Source organism: Neodiprion pinetum, chromosome 6, assembly GCF_021155775.2.
Source record: "Neodiprion pinetum isolate iyNeoPine1 chromosome 6, iyNeoPine1.2, whole genome shotgun sequence".
Taxonomy (NCBI): Eukaryota; Metazoa; Arthropoda; class Insecta; order Hymenoptera; family Diprionidae; genus Neodiprion; species Neodiprion pinetum.
In genome coordinates this window covers 20800278-20816860 of record NC_060237.1, presented here as the reverse complement: position 1 = coordinate 20816860, position 16583 = coordinate 20800278, and the positions used below count along the sequence as shown (strand labels likewise).

The following is a 16583-nucleotide window of genomic DNA, read 5'->3' as shown; positions in this document are numbered from 1 at the left end:
AACCTTCTCCCCTTCTCCGGCTGCTCCGCGTAGTGGCCGCAGTACCATCGCTACCATCAGTTCACCGAGTAAATTCGTGCGGTACACACGCGATTTGAATTGTTCTTGCGCCGCCACAATGTCCAAGTACAGAATTGTAATGGTTCGCCACGGCGAGAGCGAATGGAATCAGCTCAATCTTTTCTGCGGATGGTTCGACGCTGGTTTATCAGAGAAGGGTAAGGAACTAATTGCATTTTCACTATTAAAGGAGAAGCGGATTGTAAGACTCCGGCTTTAACTTTTTCAATGGCGGTTTGGTACGGGCATGTCGGTTCCTCAAGGGCAAAAGGTCGATCACTCTGATTTGTCAAACACATAAGCGTCTTCTGCAATAACGCGGCAACACGACTGAAAACTTGCTTCCTATTTATTTTTATTAGATTACGCCATCTCGATACTGGCCTGTTTTTCGAACCGATTATCGATTTACCTGTACCTTACTTATTGCCGATATCGCATATACATTTCACGTAGAACTGATTCCTGATCAATTGAATCGCTCGGTGAAACAAAATTTATCGCAATATAAGATGTTTAAACCAAATTTAAGGAAAGAGCGAAGCGGTTGCTGCTGGAAAAGCTCTCAAGGCGGAGGGTTACACCTTTGACGTAGCTCACACGTCGATGCTCACTCGGGCCCAGACGACGCTTCAAGCTATACTAAAAGAAATTGGCCAGGAGAATTTGCCAACTGAAAAAACATGGCGTCTCAACGAGCGCCACTACGGAGGACTTACCGGAATGAACAAAGCTGAAACAGCAGCCAAGTACGGCGAGGCGCAGGTTCAGATTTGGAGAAGGTCGTTTGATACTCCGCCACCTCCCATGGAACCCGATCACAAATACTACGAAACTATTGTCAAAGACCCGAGGTATGCTGCGGAACCCAAGTCCGAGGAATTCCCTAAATTTGAGTCTTTGAAACTAACAATTGAAAGAACTCTTCCCTATTGGAACAACACCATCATTCCTCAGCTTAAGGAAGGAAAGAAGATCATCATAGCTGCACATGGGAATAGTCTGCGTGGTATTGTGAAGCATCTTGATGGTAAATATCTCTTTGTTGAATTTGTATGCCATCAGAAGAATGATCAAGCTCAGTGGTGGAACAAAATGATAATAGTTGTGGGATTTTTTTTCTCTTAGAACTTAGCAATGAACAAATTATGGGTCTCAATCTACCGACGGGAATTCCATTTGTCTACGAACTGGATGAGAATTTCAAACCTATTGTATCGATGAAATTCCTTGGCGATGAGGAGACTGTTAAAGCAGCAATAGCTGCGGTCGCTGCCCAAGGCAAGGCTAAGTAATCTGTGGAGTATGATATTGCTTCAGCGTGAGATCCGGGTATTATTATCATTAGAATATTTCCCCCATGTGGCTATTTATGAACCAGCATAAACGGTACGTTGTATAAATTATTCAATAACTGTCTATTGTACTAGTCTGAACGTATCTATGAATGAATGTTACTAATAAAATGAATTTTAAGTTATAAGCAAATTGCGTAACATGATTTTTATACAACTGTGATTCGAATATTATGGGTCATTTCAGTAGAATATTACCTCAGGCAGGGATCAACATGTTTTACCATGTCGACGTACAAACGAGGTATTTTAAAATATAGATATGATTTTCGAACTGGAAAAATTAAATTAAAACGTTAATTATCCAATATTACTATTTCACAGAGATGAATGAGTGAATATTTTAATTCTGAATATGAAAACGTAGGTAATGAATAAGAAAAATTTTATTGGAAAGATTTTATTATCAAATTTCTTTATAAGTTCAGTGTACTCTAATGTAAAAGTCAACATGAATAATGGTGAGGTAGGTTTTATATTCTAATTATTTTGAAGCAGTAGTCACCAGTATAAATTTAAAAGTTTAAATTCATTGCAGAGGTAAAGAAGTAAAATTATAAGGATTGAGCGGATACAAATTTCTTATTTTCTCTTTCGAATTGCAAAATAACAAAATCAGGTTCCAGATGCGTATAAATCTGTTATGTACAGATATTCTTATTACAAAACACTACTGGTTAGTTCAACGTTCCATAGGAGACTACACATATGAAATCAACAGTTATTGAGTTTAATTTTGATAAGTAATAACTGACTTATAATAAAATGTTAGCAAAATCGTACGTTTAATTTGTAAAATCCAGCAATCGTAATTTTAACTGAAGTAGATAAAAATATAATGTAATTGTAATATTGAGTATTCACACGAACTTTGTGTAAATTTCAAAAGCAAGCGTTAAAGCTTCTTAAATTTGCGAACAGAGTTTTAGCTCACAAAAACAGAGTAACGCAAGTTTTATTATAAGATAATGCAATATTCGATGAAAGATTTGATTCAAATAGCATTGAACATTTCTTTTCCCTACAAAAGAATCCAATAATTATTGGTCAATGTGGAACACAATTCACAAATTGATATTACTCAAGATACAGATTCTAATTGATTAATGGTAAAAGATGGTCTAATATTTTGCAACGCTGTTGATTTCAAAATATAGCGAATGAATTTGTTCATCTGGCATCGACATAAATAGGAATGAGAACCAAACTTGTTCCGTGGTCTAGAAAGTGTCGGGTAACTATCAAAGTAACTATATAGTTTGTATCAAGACGGTAACAATTACCACATTAGGAATATAACACAGAGTATTTAGGGAATCTTTATTTTACTCGGCACGTACTCACTAAAATGGTTGATGTAATTCTTTTCAAAGCAAATGAAGCTGCTAGATATTTTTGCACAAAATTCATCGAGCACACTGCTTTGAACATTCTTCTTACTTCAAATCATTTTCTCAAATAATATTTGTCGCAATTTTACCGAACCTAGTATATGCCTTTACTGAAATCCTTACAAAGCAGTCAGTATTAGATACTGAAATCTGTACATAAAAAAGTAAATAATCAAATGACGTTGAATGATATACATTGTAAATCTATTCGATTACACTGCCGCTGGCACTGCAATTTGGTATAGTTGAAAATATCACAAGCAACTTTTGTTCAAGTGCATAAATCGATGTAAGGTCAATTACCGACTATATGTACTTACAGAATAACGCTGGGTATACATACTTATTTTACGAAAATAATTCTTCATCTCATGTATGTACATACAATACACGTATCTGTACATAAAAAAAAACATTATAAATTTAAGCTTGGGCAAAAATCAGTGCTTTCAATATTAACTTGGAGTAACGCGTAAGTTGTTCACATCATCAAATCATCTAAAAACCTTTAATGTCATGTTTTATTTCATCCAGTCAACCTATTGGACAGCAACGAGAATCTGTCTTTGAATTTGCAGTCAAAGTAATTGCCTCCATAACTGAATGTAGATTGTCCGGATCTGAGATGTAGTCTTTGGATATTTCATCAAATAATTCGGCTGTTGGATTATAAAGAAAGTGATTAACATGATGTCTGAGTGATAAAAAAAGTGCTAGTTTGAAAATTTAAAATGTCATGCTACGTAATTAGTAACAAAATTTATGTGTCTTAAATGCGAAAACTTGAAATGTTTCTATTTAAACAGTCTAAGATTTCCTATCTAGCCATTCCCTGTGGTATGCTTTGGAACTTACACGTTTTCTCTCCAGTTTTGTTGGATACTAAATAGAATTTGCATTGAATTCCAGCTGCGTATCTTTCCACAATGTCCAGATCAGGGGTTGCTGTCTTGCCCTCGTCTAGAATATCCTTTTTTGTTCCGCAAAGGTATACAACGCACGTCTCTTCTACGCTCCTGAGTTCTCTAACCCAGTATTTTGCCCTCTCCCAAGACTCTAAATTTGTCACATCGTAACAGACAATTGCAGCCTTAGCTCCGCGATAATATAATTTTGTCATAGATTGGTACCTGCATTAAATAGAAAAACAAATTACTTCTAGTTGGCATCATTATTAGCTTCGACTTTTAGCTTCTCGATGTGTAACATCAATCTGTAATTACACTGTGTAATTTTATCTGTTCCAAAATGGGCAAATATCAATTTCATTCGCTTACCTTTCACTGCCAGCAGTATCCCATATTCCAAGAGTAAATTTAATGTTATTAACGCAGACTTCTTTTGATGCAAATGCTGCGCCTATTGTCTGTGGGTCATATTAAAAATAAATGAAATAATTATTTTCGTGTCAAGGTATGTGTAAAATAGAAAGTAGCGGGTCTCGCTATGGGAAAACCGTGATATATATATATATTTTTCTAAAAACTTAAATTGGCATTTTATTTACTATTGAGACTATTTCTGAGTTAACGAAATCACGGTGTCCAGCGATATTAGAATTAAAAGTTCCTGTATATTGCCAGTTACTTTTTTTCAAAACTCGTATATTCGTACGTAATGATTTCTATGATATTTGTGCGTTATCATGACATAAACAACATTGAATAGTGGTATATTCGACGGCGTGTAGAACTGATGAATTCGGGTGAAGTCACAAATGTGGAAAAATCAGAAAACAAAAGGGTCACGATATCGAGTTTTCAAATACACGAAAATGTATTTCATAGAATTTCGAAATGTAGAAAGCCGAAGTACAGAAAATGTCAAAACAAAAGGTAAAGTATAGAAAATCAGAATATAGAAGCGTCACAATGCTGATGTATTCTTATTTGTTGTGACAATTTTACATTACAGCTCTCTATACTCTAACCTTTCTACATTTTGACTTTGTATGTGTTCTAAATATTCTAAAATTGCAGCGATATTTCGAAGAAATATTTATTTACAAAAATTCGTTTTTCAGCGAGTGAATGTAGAAACAGCAATGTACAGCAAACAGCGCGAATTCCCGTATTTTCAAGGGCACTTTGGAAATTTCATACAATTCCCGGTTTTTCAGGAATTCCCGGTTGCTGGACACCCTGGAAAAGTCTAGTCATTGGTTAGGGTGCAAATACGAAGGATGATACAGTTTGGCAAGTCCTTACATGGGCTGGTAATTTTGACATCACTCAGATTCATTATCTCGTGACAAGCGAGATTGCATGGTTAGTATATAGGTATGTGTGATGTACAATAGAGGCGTACTTACACTTTGATTGGGTAAATTTTCATTGAATCTATCGTCTATAAATCGTTCAAGGAGACTCGTTTTACCAACGTTTGAACTCCCGAGTAAAACGACTTTTAAATCTACCTTGGGCATGTCGTTGTACATCAAACTACAAATCTGAACTAGCTAAAGACTGCAATGCAACTTTAGCGATATCTGTCAGTGGTTAATTTTTGTTGTCGGTAGCATGACACATCGCACTCTTATCCTTACTCCGCAGCGTGCTCCGCAGTGAATAAATAAACTTCCCGGAGGCCGTAACCACGATGAGCGACTGATTTACATACTACTGATACTACCGACAGTCATAATAATGACAACGTAAATTAACCAGACAATAACAACAATCCAACATTATAGTAAGGTTACTACCTCTGGCGGTAATTTACTTAACCTGTGTAAATGCATTTCCAACCTGAACTTCATGGGCAGCAAAAAACAGCAGCAGTTTAAGTGGTTTGACGCAGTCGCAACGCTGTTCATAAAATGTCTTGCATTTGCTGCTCTGCTATTCGGACGAATGAATTTCAAGCAGCAACAACTTTTGCCGGAAGTGTTAGTAACTTTCAGTGAATTCCTGCTGTTGCTGTTACTTTTTACTGCCCATGAAATCCCAGCCTTAGAGCGTATGTGCTCTAAATTTCCAATTTTCATTCAATCAACTTAGAAAAGAGTTCATGCGTATTGCGAATTCGAATCTATTCAGAATGTCCTTCACTTTAATTCGAAGGTGTTTTGATCATTTTGTGTTCCGTAATACAACATTTTTTCTATTTGACTTCGAAATTACCTGGTGAATACGTTCAGTCCATACCGGGGCCAAACGTGAAAACAAGCCACCTCGGTGCCTACAGATAGACAACCGGAGTTATAATTTGCCATCTCATGAACGAATTGTAACGCCCGGTTGCCTGTCTGTAGGCGCCGAGGTGGCTTGTTTCCATGTTTAAGGCCGGTGTAATAGGTCCATCAGGCATTAACCATTGGATGACCATTTTGAAGAAAAACACTCCTGAGTAAAATTTCCTACTAATCGCTTAGTTGTCAACCGAAGAAGACTCTGATATTCTTTTCTAAAAAGTGATCATGTTTCTTTCACTCATCTAAGATAATGTTAGCACTGAGTGAAATAAGGCTGAACATTCCTCGGCGTTAGTATACGGTAATAAGTATGCGTAAATATGACGCAAAACGTTTCTGCGATAACGATAGAGTATTTAGGGTGCGTTTCGATATTAGCTCCCAGTGTTATCAACAATCTTTCATCTCTCTTGCGCTACCGAGTTCGTGATTGGCTCTGCCTCTGTCACAGGCACTTTTTAGCGCTGCGAGCTAATTTCAGTACGCACCCTTAGTTGTACTCGATCATGGCGAACCAACTGCAACAGTGCTTGTCAACACCGAATTCCTGGCGTCACGCGCTTCAACATTGCCCAACCGAGCAATAGATGGCAGCACTTAAGGCATGGCCAGATTGAAGTCAGTCGAACAAGCGCTAGACGGGCGGGTGTGCCGAATTCAATCTGCGAGAATTCATGACGGCGAAATAATCGCGGTTAAAGGGGTTAAAGTAACTTTATAAACAAAGGCGCGTCACAGCTATCTGTGAACCGTATGTTGAAATCTACCACGAATCCACAAAAATCTAGCTATCCATATTGGCTGTTTCCGACCGAGCCGCAATTATTTCTGCGGCTACGTAGCTGCAAAATTCAATATCGTGCTGTAACACGTGTGTTGAAATCGGCCATGGCAACGGATAAACAACCTCGAAATTACAGATTATGAATAACGCTATTTTTCTTCTTCCTCGATTGTTCGTATTCGTTGTCAGTCCTCATGATACCTACGACCTGTTGATTATCTGCGAATCGTGGAGGAAAGGTCAATGTACTATATTATAGAGTTCAGTGGGAAAGGTAAACTTACATTGAAATTAATATAATCATTAAAAGTTAATCACCTATTATTAGTCTATTTGTTCCTTGGTGAAACTATAATGTTATTATATAGGATGGGTGCAGCATATATAAAAACGATTCCAATGAAGTACACTGCAAACTTTGTTTCGAACTGTTTTCGTTCCACCGGTGAAAAACAGATTTTCCGTTTAAAGCTGCCTTCTGATCGGTCTAGCTAGCGCTATGATAATTGCGCAGTGAGAGCGTGCGACACAAAATGTTCATGTGATAAATCGTAAAATGTTATGGAAGAATTCAGCGTGCAATTTATTACCTGATTAATAAATTACGATAAAATATATAAAAAATCACATAGGACAGTACATAAGCACGAATCCGCAGACATCAAATATATCCTAATCATTTTTTATATATTGTATCGAATTTAGAAGAAAAGTAATGTAATAAATTACATACTGAATTCGTCTCTAACACTTTATGATTTATCACTTGAACATCTTCAGTAGGGATTCTTGTACCTAATTGTAAGATGGTGTAAACGAGTGTTTGATGTCGAATGAATTCAGATGATTACACAAACTTATGAAAATTCCTCTGAGACAATTAATATTTCCGACAAAGACGACAATAGCGGACCTCGGTTAACACTTTCACAGTTCACGGTTCCCGTCTTTTGATCGAAACGTTACGTTGCCTTGAGTTTGAAAAATATCCTCCAGGGAGTGTTTCTCAAGAGCAAAAATTGGCACCATGATTATACGTATTTCATGATTACTTACATTTTGAGTGATTAGGAGAGATTACTTGACAAATAAATTTTATATTGATTACGTATTTTCTCACGATTTCTAAGATTTCATATGATTTCTGGAGATTACAAAGAGATTCCTGTAATCCTAAACGATTTCTCTCGATTACCAATAATGACTAAATCAGAATTATATTTGATCATTACTGATTTCAGTGTGATTGTGGAGATGACAAAGTGATTTCGAGGATTACGAAATTATTTCTAATAATATTAACACCTCAATCGCTTCCGTGAAATACCCCTTGATACCCTCATCTTCGTTATGTTGGGTGTAAAACACGTTCGTTTCCCTAATTTTTTTGAGTTTTGCGACGCTTTCAGTAAAATATTTCATCATTACATCGGACATGAAGTTGGCACTACATGTTGTCATGCATTCTGCCATGCATTCCGTGGTTCACTTGGGCGGGTTCTTATCAAACCTCGTAAAGGGAAGCGTATCAAAGCACACACGGTTCCACAAAACAAAGTGCTTAAGCCTCGCGAAGCTCGGAATATGACATCTCAATTTATAAGAGATAGAAGTTGAAGATGCTGGTCACCCCTACGAGCAACGCGGTATTCGAAAGAGCCTTCTCAACTCTGACGCTCATAAAAGGCCGAATTCGTAACAAACTCTAAACTCCGATGCCAGAAGCACTGTTACGGAAGCGGTTATATTTTAAGGCTTTAAGGGAAGTGTTGCAAAACATTCGAACCTTCGATTCACGTGCTCGGTAAATTCAAATCGAGCTACATGTATCGGCCTGTAACGGAACGCTTGGCAAATAGGACCTAGGAACAGAACTACACCGAAGTGATGTAGGAAATGTTCGATATAATTTTTGAATTGGTTGAAGGTGACTCTGCGATCTAGTTGAATTAAATCAGTAAATTTTTATAGATCACTTTTTATCCCTGATGGAGCGATAGTATGGCTTATTCCAAAGATAAATCAACAGAATTGAATACAACTTGTTGTAAATTGACATAAGCAAGTTGATTTTTTATATCTTTATCGCTAGAAGTATTTTTTTGTTACTCAGACATACAGCAGTATTGTTCATTTTTTATATCTTATACGTATCTGACCGCCAACTAATGCATAACAGTTTCTAGTAATAACTGTTGAAATTTACTACTGGTTTCCCTCAAATGGATCGTAGCAATAACTTGAGATGATAAAAAAAGAACGAGATTTCTTAATACCAGAAATTAAATATAATATAAGACCATATACACGAGAAAAAAAGGACTTGGTAGCTCCAAGTTTATTTATGCTAAAACATAAATCTTCTTAATATTACAATAATACAACTTGTTGCTAACATTACATTATAAGCGTTAATCGAAAAGAAAAACTGCAGTACAATACAAACGATTTAAAACTAAAATGTAACAAATGATACGTAATAATTAGTCAAGTTTTATTTTTACCGACGTTCTCTGGAGTCCTTCATACATTCTAAAGTATAGAGACTACCGGGAATCGTTTTGTGATAAGTTCTGCATTCAATTTAAAAATTAAATGGGCACTTATAGAAAACCTGATTCTTTGACGTGTCTGAAAAATTGGTAAAGTTATAATTCAGAGTATAGCTCCAAAAATCAACGCGCGTATTTTGCGTTTTGCATAATACGCACAATACTTCGTCATATATTCGCCAACAGTTTGATTTAAGACGCATAGTAGTAACATTTTCTTCTACTACACACAGGGTCTATTGTTAGTTGGAAGGTTGGCTACATTTGTTGAGTGACTGTGGTCGACCATGCGCCTCTTTGCGGCGGTTTGCGGTACTATCTATCTGGCAACCCTGTTTGGAACAGCGGGTCGTCAGAATGCGGCGAGGGCGGCGTCGAGAGAGTGGAGCTGCTCTCTCCGTACGTCGGGCGCTGTGTTCCCCAACAATTTCAAAGTGAACGGTTAAGTGACAGTTTGAGAGGAATCGACATGATTGTCATCGACGAACCAGACTACAAGCTTAGGTAGCAGTCATGGGTAAGTCGCCCTCCAAGTCTCCGCTATCGTTACTTTTATTCACGAGCAAGTACCGAACGAACTAGGAGACCGCGAAATTCTCCCGGCAGCGACGAATACACACGATTGAGGCGCCCACCGCCTGCTGTTGCTGCTGCTGCTGCTGCCTAGTTCAGATCGAACGTGAGGCGGTCCCACCGCATGCATAATGCATCCAGCGACGCCTTTCGGTGTGTGCATGCTGAACATAGTTGCATATGGGAGTTTGTGGGGGTGGACATGTGTCCTCACCCCCCTCCCCCCCCTCTCCTAGATTATCGGTGGCGAAGCCGTAAAACTGATGATATTTTCACTCGGTGATCCGCATCTTCTCGGCGCGGGATATTATCGCGGTAGAATCAACTCGGGGTGGGGTTGCAACCCTTGCTTGTTTGCCGATCTTGCTTACTACTTTTCTGTGAGATGAAAAAAACATTGAACACGTTGAAGCAGGAAATCGCGATTGCTATGATCGAGAGGATGTTATGGTCAGTCTTCACGGACCATGTTAAATGTAACGTCGTTTAGTTTTACTATTCTATATTCGAAGTATGCGCATTACTGATGTCAGAATACCGCAGTCAGCGCTATTGTACTTGCAATACCGAATACAAATGTCAAAAAGGAATGTCAGTTTCACGCGATAATAATTACAAGAAATGTATTTCTGAAATCGAATTACCACTTAATGCAGGAATACTTTTCCTTGTGTTATATTCGCACGAAGTGAAAAAGTTATCCGACAGTTTCGTTCGGGATTCAATGTGGAATTACGATGACTGCGGTATTTTGACAGCAGTGCTGCAGAGGCTGTGATAACAGTAAAAAGAAGTGAAATTTTACTCATTGTCAGTCGGTAAGGACTGACTATTAGCACCTCCTTGGTCATATTTTAAATTTCATTCGAAGAAAAGGGTTTTCATGGTAGATTATGTACAGAGATCACTATGATACAGTATACGAATTGGTGATATGGAAATTCAACTAGTTCTTATGGTACGGCACTTTATTCGTTACTTGTTTTTCACGTCAGTGTTGTATCGATGTACGAAAATACATTTTACCACTATTTATAGTATATATATATACGACATTGCTTCCGTGTTCCGTGTGATTGAAAAACCACGTGCAAGTTAAATTATCGTTGAATTTTCGAATTCCTCAAGACAATTCAAGGCCGCAGGTGAACGAAGGTGTAAATGAAAATTTGATTTCAAAGCGAATATACATATGTATTGGTTACAGGTATATACAAATTCGTGCGGGATTGAAGAGAATTCTAACTGTTGTCAAGTACGACTCAGATTTATTCAAAAACTAATTACAGAATCCAGCTTCGCTAATCAACCGCTAATAAATTCTGCCATTACATTCGACGTGATGAAGTCATTTCACGTTGATAAAATTTGCATACTCACAAGTTACGTTTCGAACCGACACCGGCTTGTTCTCATCTTAATCTTCTCCGGATCTTACCGTCTTCGCATGGAAAATGTGAAACTTTACAACAGAATTTTATATTTTGACTAATAATTATTCGCAATTTCGAAACTATCGTGCTCGATTCGTCAAACGATTTAATCTTCGCTTGATACTACGATTGTGAGTGTAATATCTCGCTGCACAATATAAAATCAACAAATTGATGCAGCCAATTATTTGACAAAGGTGCGGTAGTTGAACCAAAAAAAAAAAAAAGTGGAATTCTGTCCACGTTAATTCTATTTTGATCTCACACAACATTTTTTCACCAGCCCGTATATTAACAGTGTTTTTTTGTTTTATAGGAGAAAAGATTTTTACTAGACAAATAAACGTTTCACAATCAATTGTATGAAACATTTGGTCACAAATTAAATTACTTTTCGAAATTTCCCCTCTTTTCTTTTTAGCGGAAAATTCCCATTCTGTAGGTCAAAATTTAAGAAGCTGATTGTGAGCCTGATTAAAGTGACCTCGTGGTTTTTGTCGGTTATATACATCAGGCAGTCGCGGTGCAGGTGACGACTGAATTATAAACGGCATCTCGTGTTGATGGAATTAGGTAACATATGTACGTGCAAAATACATTAACGTATTTGTAAAGGTAGAAAGAACGCTCTGTAATTGTTACCGTCAAACTTCACGCGTTGTCCTTTATTAGTTTTGGTATATTTGAATTGTACGTGGCACGTGATTGTGCATAAATTTAATAAATCCGAAGGCGAACGAGGAAGATAAGACCCCTAATGCTCGTTGCCGCAGGCGTATTTGGCATGCGAAATGCATGTGTCAGGCGGGTTTGGCAAGTGATAAAAATCGATCGCGCTATTTTCAATTGGCTGCATTGCCGTATATCCAACTACATATCACAAGAGACGTCGGTTCCTCCACGGCAGTACATCATTCGCGTTTATTCATACTTGAAAACCCTGTAACCTGATACTCCTTGATCGATGTGTTGCGTGACCGACCTTTTCGTTTCTCCGGTTGAACACTCGAATTCGTTCTTTATATCTATGTCGTCAAATATTCACCGGTTAACCATCATAAGTGTACCGCTTTTCTGTAATCGCCTTATTTCATTTACCTGATTTCTTTCTGAGCAATTAATCGTCCGATTCAATCGTCTGGCCTCGACGATTTTTTTCTGTAGGCATTTCCATTATTTTCATGTAAATTGAACTTATAGCTACAGAATGAAATGTTTAACGAAAATTTGAGACTTTTTAGGAATTACCCTTTGGAAGTTCCGTTGAATATTTCTTACATCCACTTGAAATAACTTGATGTTAAACGTCGACGATAAAAATAAGATTAAAATGAAAATTTCTGAGATAATTCTCGGAAATATTACGTATGTATACGAAGTTCAATGTCAATTTTCAAAAATTGGTTAATTATACGGAGAAATTTTTTTTACACGCCTGTACTTGATTTTCATAACATTTCCACGGGTCAAATTTATTTGTTTAAAACGCGCCGATGCAGAAACATTACGAAGCGACGGTTTAAAAAGTTTACCTAATTCGCACGGTTGATCCACTTAAATTTATGCCATTGAAACATGGTGACTGACCTTATCCTCTTACCACAGTAAACATTTGAGAACCGCGTGAATAAATTTCAACAAATAAACCCACGCATAGATGAACAACATTAGATAGGTCGTATTATGTTACATTTTTTGTCTCTCTATCTTCGTGGCATAATTTGAGCCCAATTTTGTATGAATTCTTATTCTTATTCATGTCGTACTACTTGTTGAACTAGGTCAGAATTCGAATTTATTCGTGTTTTTTTTTTTTGAATCTATACTAGATTTTTCAAATTATTACCTTTTACACGTGTTATAATATGTACGATCGAAAGTTTATACCTGTTTCATATAGGTTCAATTGTTGAGAAAAATTTTCCAGCACAAATTAAACTGAATAGTATTGAATTTATTGGATAATTTTCACGTTTTTGGACGATAATTTTTCACCTCGCGTTTTTCAGATTCTCATGTACGTCAGGTTATTAAAAAATTGAAACCGTCCGTCATGGACACGTTTTTCCATTTTATTTTTCTCTTTAGCATAGCTCATAAAGCGGATTTGTCGTCAAATAAACTCGCTGTTCCTCCGTGTTTATCAATATATTTCTCTCGCTGTTTCCCTCCAGTTCTGAAATTTCGAAATTAAATTCTCGCTTTATTGCCCAGAGCAATATGAAAAGAAGGCGGCAGCAGTTGATATACATAGGGCATTCCATGCTGAAAATTCGACGTCTCGGATCAAATCCGCTTTTTTATAAATCAAATTATTCTTCCGACTTCAGACCGTCGGTAAGGTTGGGAAAACGGTGTCAGTGAACGAGAATTTACACGCGTACATCCGATATTATAGAATTGGCATGGAATGCCCCGTACACCGAAATACACAGCGTGTATTTATATAACGTCCACGGTATTCTTTATCCTCAATCGATCTCTCTCCTCGCAAAATTCACCCGTACGAGTCTTTTTTCGTGCCTTATTTCGTTCCCCTCACTTCCAATCTTTCCAATCCATTATTATGTCCGATAGAATCAACATTTGTCATCACCCCGCTTTTCCTTGTAAATATAATTGGAAGGTGGCGTTGCATTTGCGGGCATAAAAGAATAATTGAAATTCTTTTATGTACGTGGTTCAATACAATGCGACAGATATAATTGCCTCCAATTGTAATAACAATATGCATGTATGTAATAACCAGTTTTGAACCCCTTACTTTCCACTCTCCACAATCTTCCGCATTGATATGCTTTTCAATATGATGAAACTGTAATTGTCAATTGCTTCTCTCACCAATTGCTATCGTAAATTTTAAGCCTTATAGCGACAATCGTGTGATTTATCGGGATAATAGTAATAATAATAATTGTTCACCTTTTTTTTTCTCCTTTATCCAACGTCGATGCCATCGATCAATCATGGCAGGATCTTCATAAATTAGTACGAGTTTGACGGTTGGACATATAAACCTTTTGTTCGTGTTTCATTCCTTTTCTTCGTTTCTTAACAGAAAATGTTTATCGGTGTATTTTATACGCACGGTATATTTTTTGCCCATTCGTCAAAGTCAAGTATCGTAATGGTCGGTTAATTCATGAAAATACACCTTGTTTCAACCGTTTCTATACCAAACATTTTCAAGATTGATGAAAATCTGTAGCAAGCAGATACGCGGTAACGAATATTTCATTGGCAATGAAAATTGCATCTTTCATGCGTTCACTTGACAGGATGAAAAAACAATGAAATTGCATTAAAAGTGTGATTGTTTTTTTTTACATACAAATTCTTATCTTCGATTCGTATCGTATAAATAATCGTAAAGCTTTGATTACAATTTTCAATTGAATCTTTCAATATCGCGTTTAGAAATCATCCGTTTCCTCTTTTCGTCTCTCTCTAGAACAGAATTTTGATTTTTCCTTTTGTTTTTGCAAATTGTTTTTTCACCTCCACCTCTGTTGTTCGGTCTGTTTTCTCGTGTCCCCTATAATTCCAATTTCATACATAGTAAACGAATGAATACATACCGTCGCGAAGAACGCAACCTGCGCATATTCGCGAATATTTAAAAGTTGCAGTGTATGCAGATGTTCGGTATAAGGAGGACGCCTTACAACCGTGCAGTGGTGCAGTGTTTATTATTAGGTGGGTCTTCGGTGCACGCGAACTAGGAAAATCGTCGAGTATATATTAATATTTAAGTCAGGCAAAGAGTTTGACGTGTGTATTAATAGAAATTAATCAGTGTCAAATTATTTGACACTGCTATTAAATGTTATTTATTTTTATTTTTTCGAACGCACAGTCGTTCGTCGTGAAATCGTCTTTTCTTACCGCATATAATTTATTTAAATAATTAGGTCGTTGAAAAAAAAGAAAAACACACACAAAAAACTTGCCACTATAATTTTTTTTAGTTTCCCTGATATATAAGTGAAATAAAAATTATAATACCTGACACAAATTCAACGAGATTCTCGCGTAATAATTTTCTATCGCTCAAACGAGCAGAGTTTTTTTTTTTTGTTCGTCTCTACGACTTGAGCGACATTTTATTGTAATATACATATATATATGTGTATAGGTATATGATCGTGAATTTTTAACTTGGCCCATATAAATTATTCATCGTGTATATTATAAAGAGCGTTATTGAGCAACTTTGGCTCGGTTTATGTTTACCTCTCGGTGTTGATATGAATCTTTTTTCATCCTTTGTCGTGTGGTATGATTTGGTTTGTTTGAATTTATCCACGTCAAAAGATTGACTCCATCAGGTAATAAACAGAGAGAAAAAAAAAAGAAATTGTATAACAAAATAAGGCAATGTGAAGAAATTTAAATGAAATTTTACAATAATTTTACATACATGTTTTTTATTAAAAATTTAAATTCATAATATTTTACGCTGTAATATTAAGTTTAATTCAACGCTAACTCGTTTCTGTACTTATTATAGCTGCTTGGTTTATTTCTCTGTGCAACGACTGAAAGATTTATTTGACTACTTGCGTCGAACGAGTGTTTCGAAAGTTGAGCGAAGACGCTCAAAGACCAAAGTAAACGCTGCTGCTTATCTCGAGTTAGGTGCTAGATTCTGTTTGAAACTTTGTCTACGACGGAATTCTTTATGTATATATCTATATATATATACGGGTTAACGTTGACAGATGTTCTTAAAGTCTTTTATTTTCTTTGCTGGCGAAAGAAATGGAATACATATTATTGTACATTATAGATGAAAAATAGGCTGGAACAGCGAAAAAACGACACTGAAATATCGGATCTTTTCATGGGATGAGACAAGAAAATTCAGGGAATGATATATAATGAATGAGAAAATTGATTGCAATTGTTCGGAATTTGTATGGAAGTAGAAAAGTTTTAACAAAAACATTGATCTCTGCATCACCGCAAATCAGACGATGATTATAGATTTAGAGATACTTATCGTTCTTCAATTTAACTTGACACGTGTATAGAAACTACGTAAAAATATGTTATGTTCATTTTCTTTTCACTATATAAAAAAACTTGAGCGTAAAAACTTTCATCTATGGCATCCGGTGAACGATGTTGAAACTTGATAAATATGTACATTGTCTCACAAATAGACACAGCGTAAATTTCAATATGCAGTCTTAACAGCGAAAAAGTTTATGATAATTTACAGGTTCAGTCAAAATATTTT

The 16583-nt window shown here is 36.4% G+C and overlaps 3 protein-coding genes across 6 annotated transcripts in view; 2 read left to right on the top strand and 1 right to left on the bottom strand.

The window, feature by feature from the left end:
- Nucleotides 1-27: 27 nt before the first annotated feature.
- Pglym78 (phosphoglyceromutase 78) lies at nucleotides 28-3233 on the top strand. Its single transcript, XM_046630234.2, has 3 exons — nucleotides 28-218; nucleotides 593-1090; nucleotides 1189-3233. The coding sequence occupies exons 1-3, from the start codon at nucleotides 119-121 to the stop codon at nucleotides 1353-1355; spliced, it is 765 nt and encodes a 254-aa protein (XP_046486190.1). The 5' UTR covers nucleotides 28-118; the 3' UTR covers nucleotides 1356-3233.
- Nucleotides 2821-5503, bottom strand: LOC124220867 (ras-related protein Rab-24). Of its 2 annotated transcripts, XM_046630241.2 has the most exons (5): nucleotides 5118-5503; nucleotides 4084-4172; nucleotides 3662-3936; nucleotides 3313-3465; nucleotides 2821-3202 (listed from the first exon to the last, which is right to left on the bottom strand). In XM_046630241.2, exons 1-4 carry the CDS (start codon nucleotides 5241-5243, stop codon nucleotides 3341-3343), a joined length of 615 nt encoding a protein of 204 aa, XP_046486197.1. In that variant the 5' UTR covers nucleotides 5244-5503; the 3' UTR covers nucleotides 2821-3202; nucleotides 3313-3340. The 2 variants fall into 2 exon arrangements, with proteins under 2 accessions (XP_046486197.1, XP_046486196.1); XM_046630240.2 differs by lacking the exon at nucleotides 2821-3202 and having other exon boundaries at nucleotides 3284-3465; nucleotides 5118-5501.
- A 4181-nt stretch (nucleotides 5504-9684) lies between these two features.
- The window catches only part of Mgat2 (alpha-1,6-mannosyl-glycoprotein 2-beta-N-acetylglucosaminyltransferase), a 48558-nt gene continuing 41659 nt past the window's right edge, over nucleotides 9685-16583 (top strand). For 2 of the 3 annotated variants that reach the window (XM_046633557.2, XM_046633555.2), the window contains exon 1: nucleotides 9685-9852. The gene's annotated coding sequence lies outside the window, so the exon portion shown is untranslated. The remainder of the gene's footprint in view (nucleotides 9853-16583) is intronic. The other variant, XM_046633559.2, reaches the window with a different exon arrangement.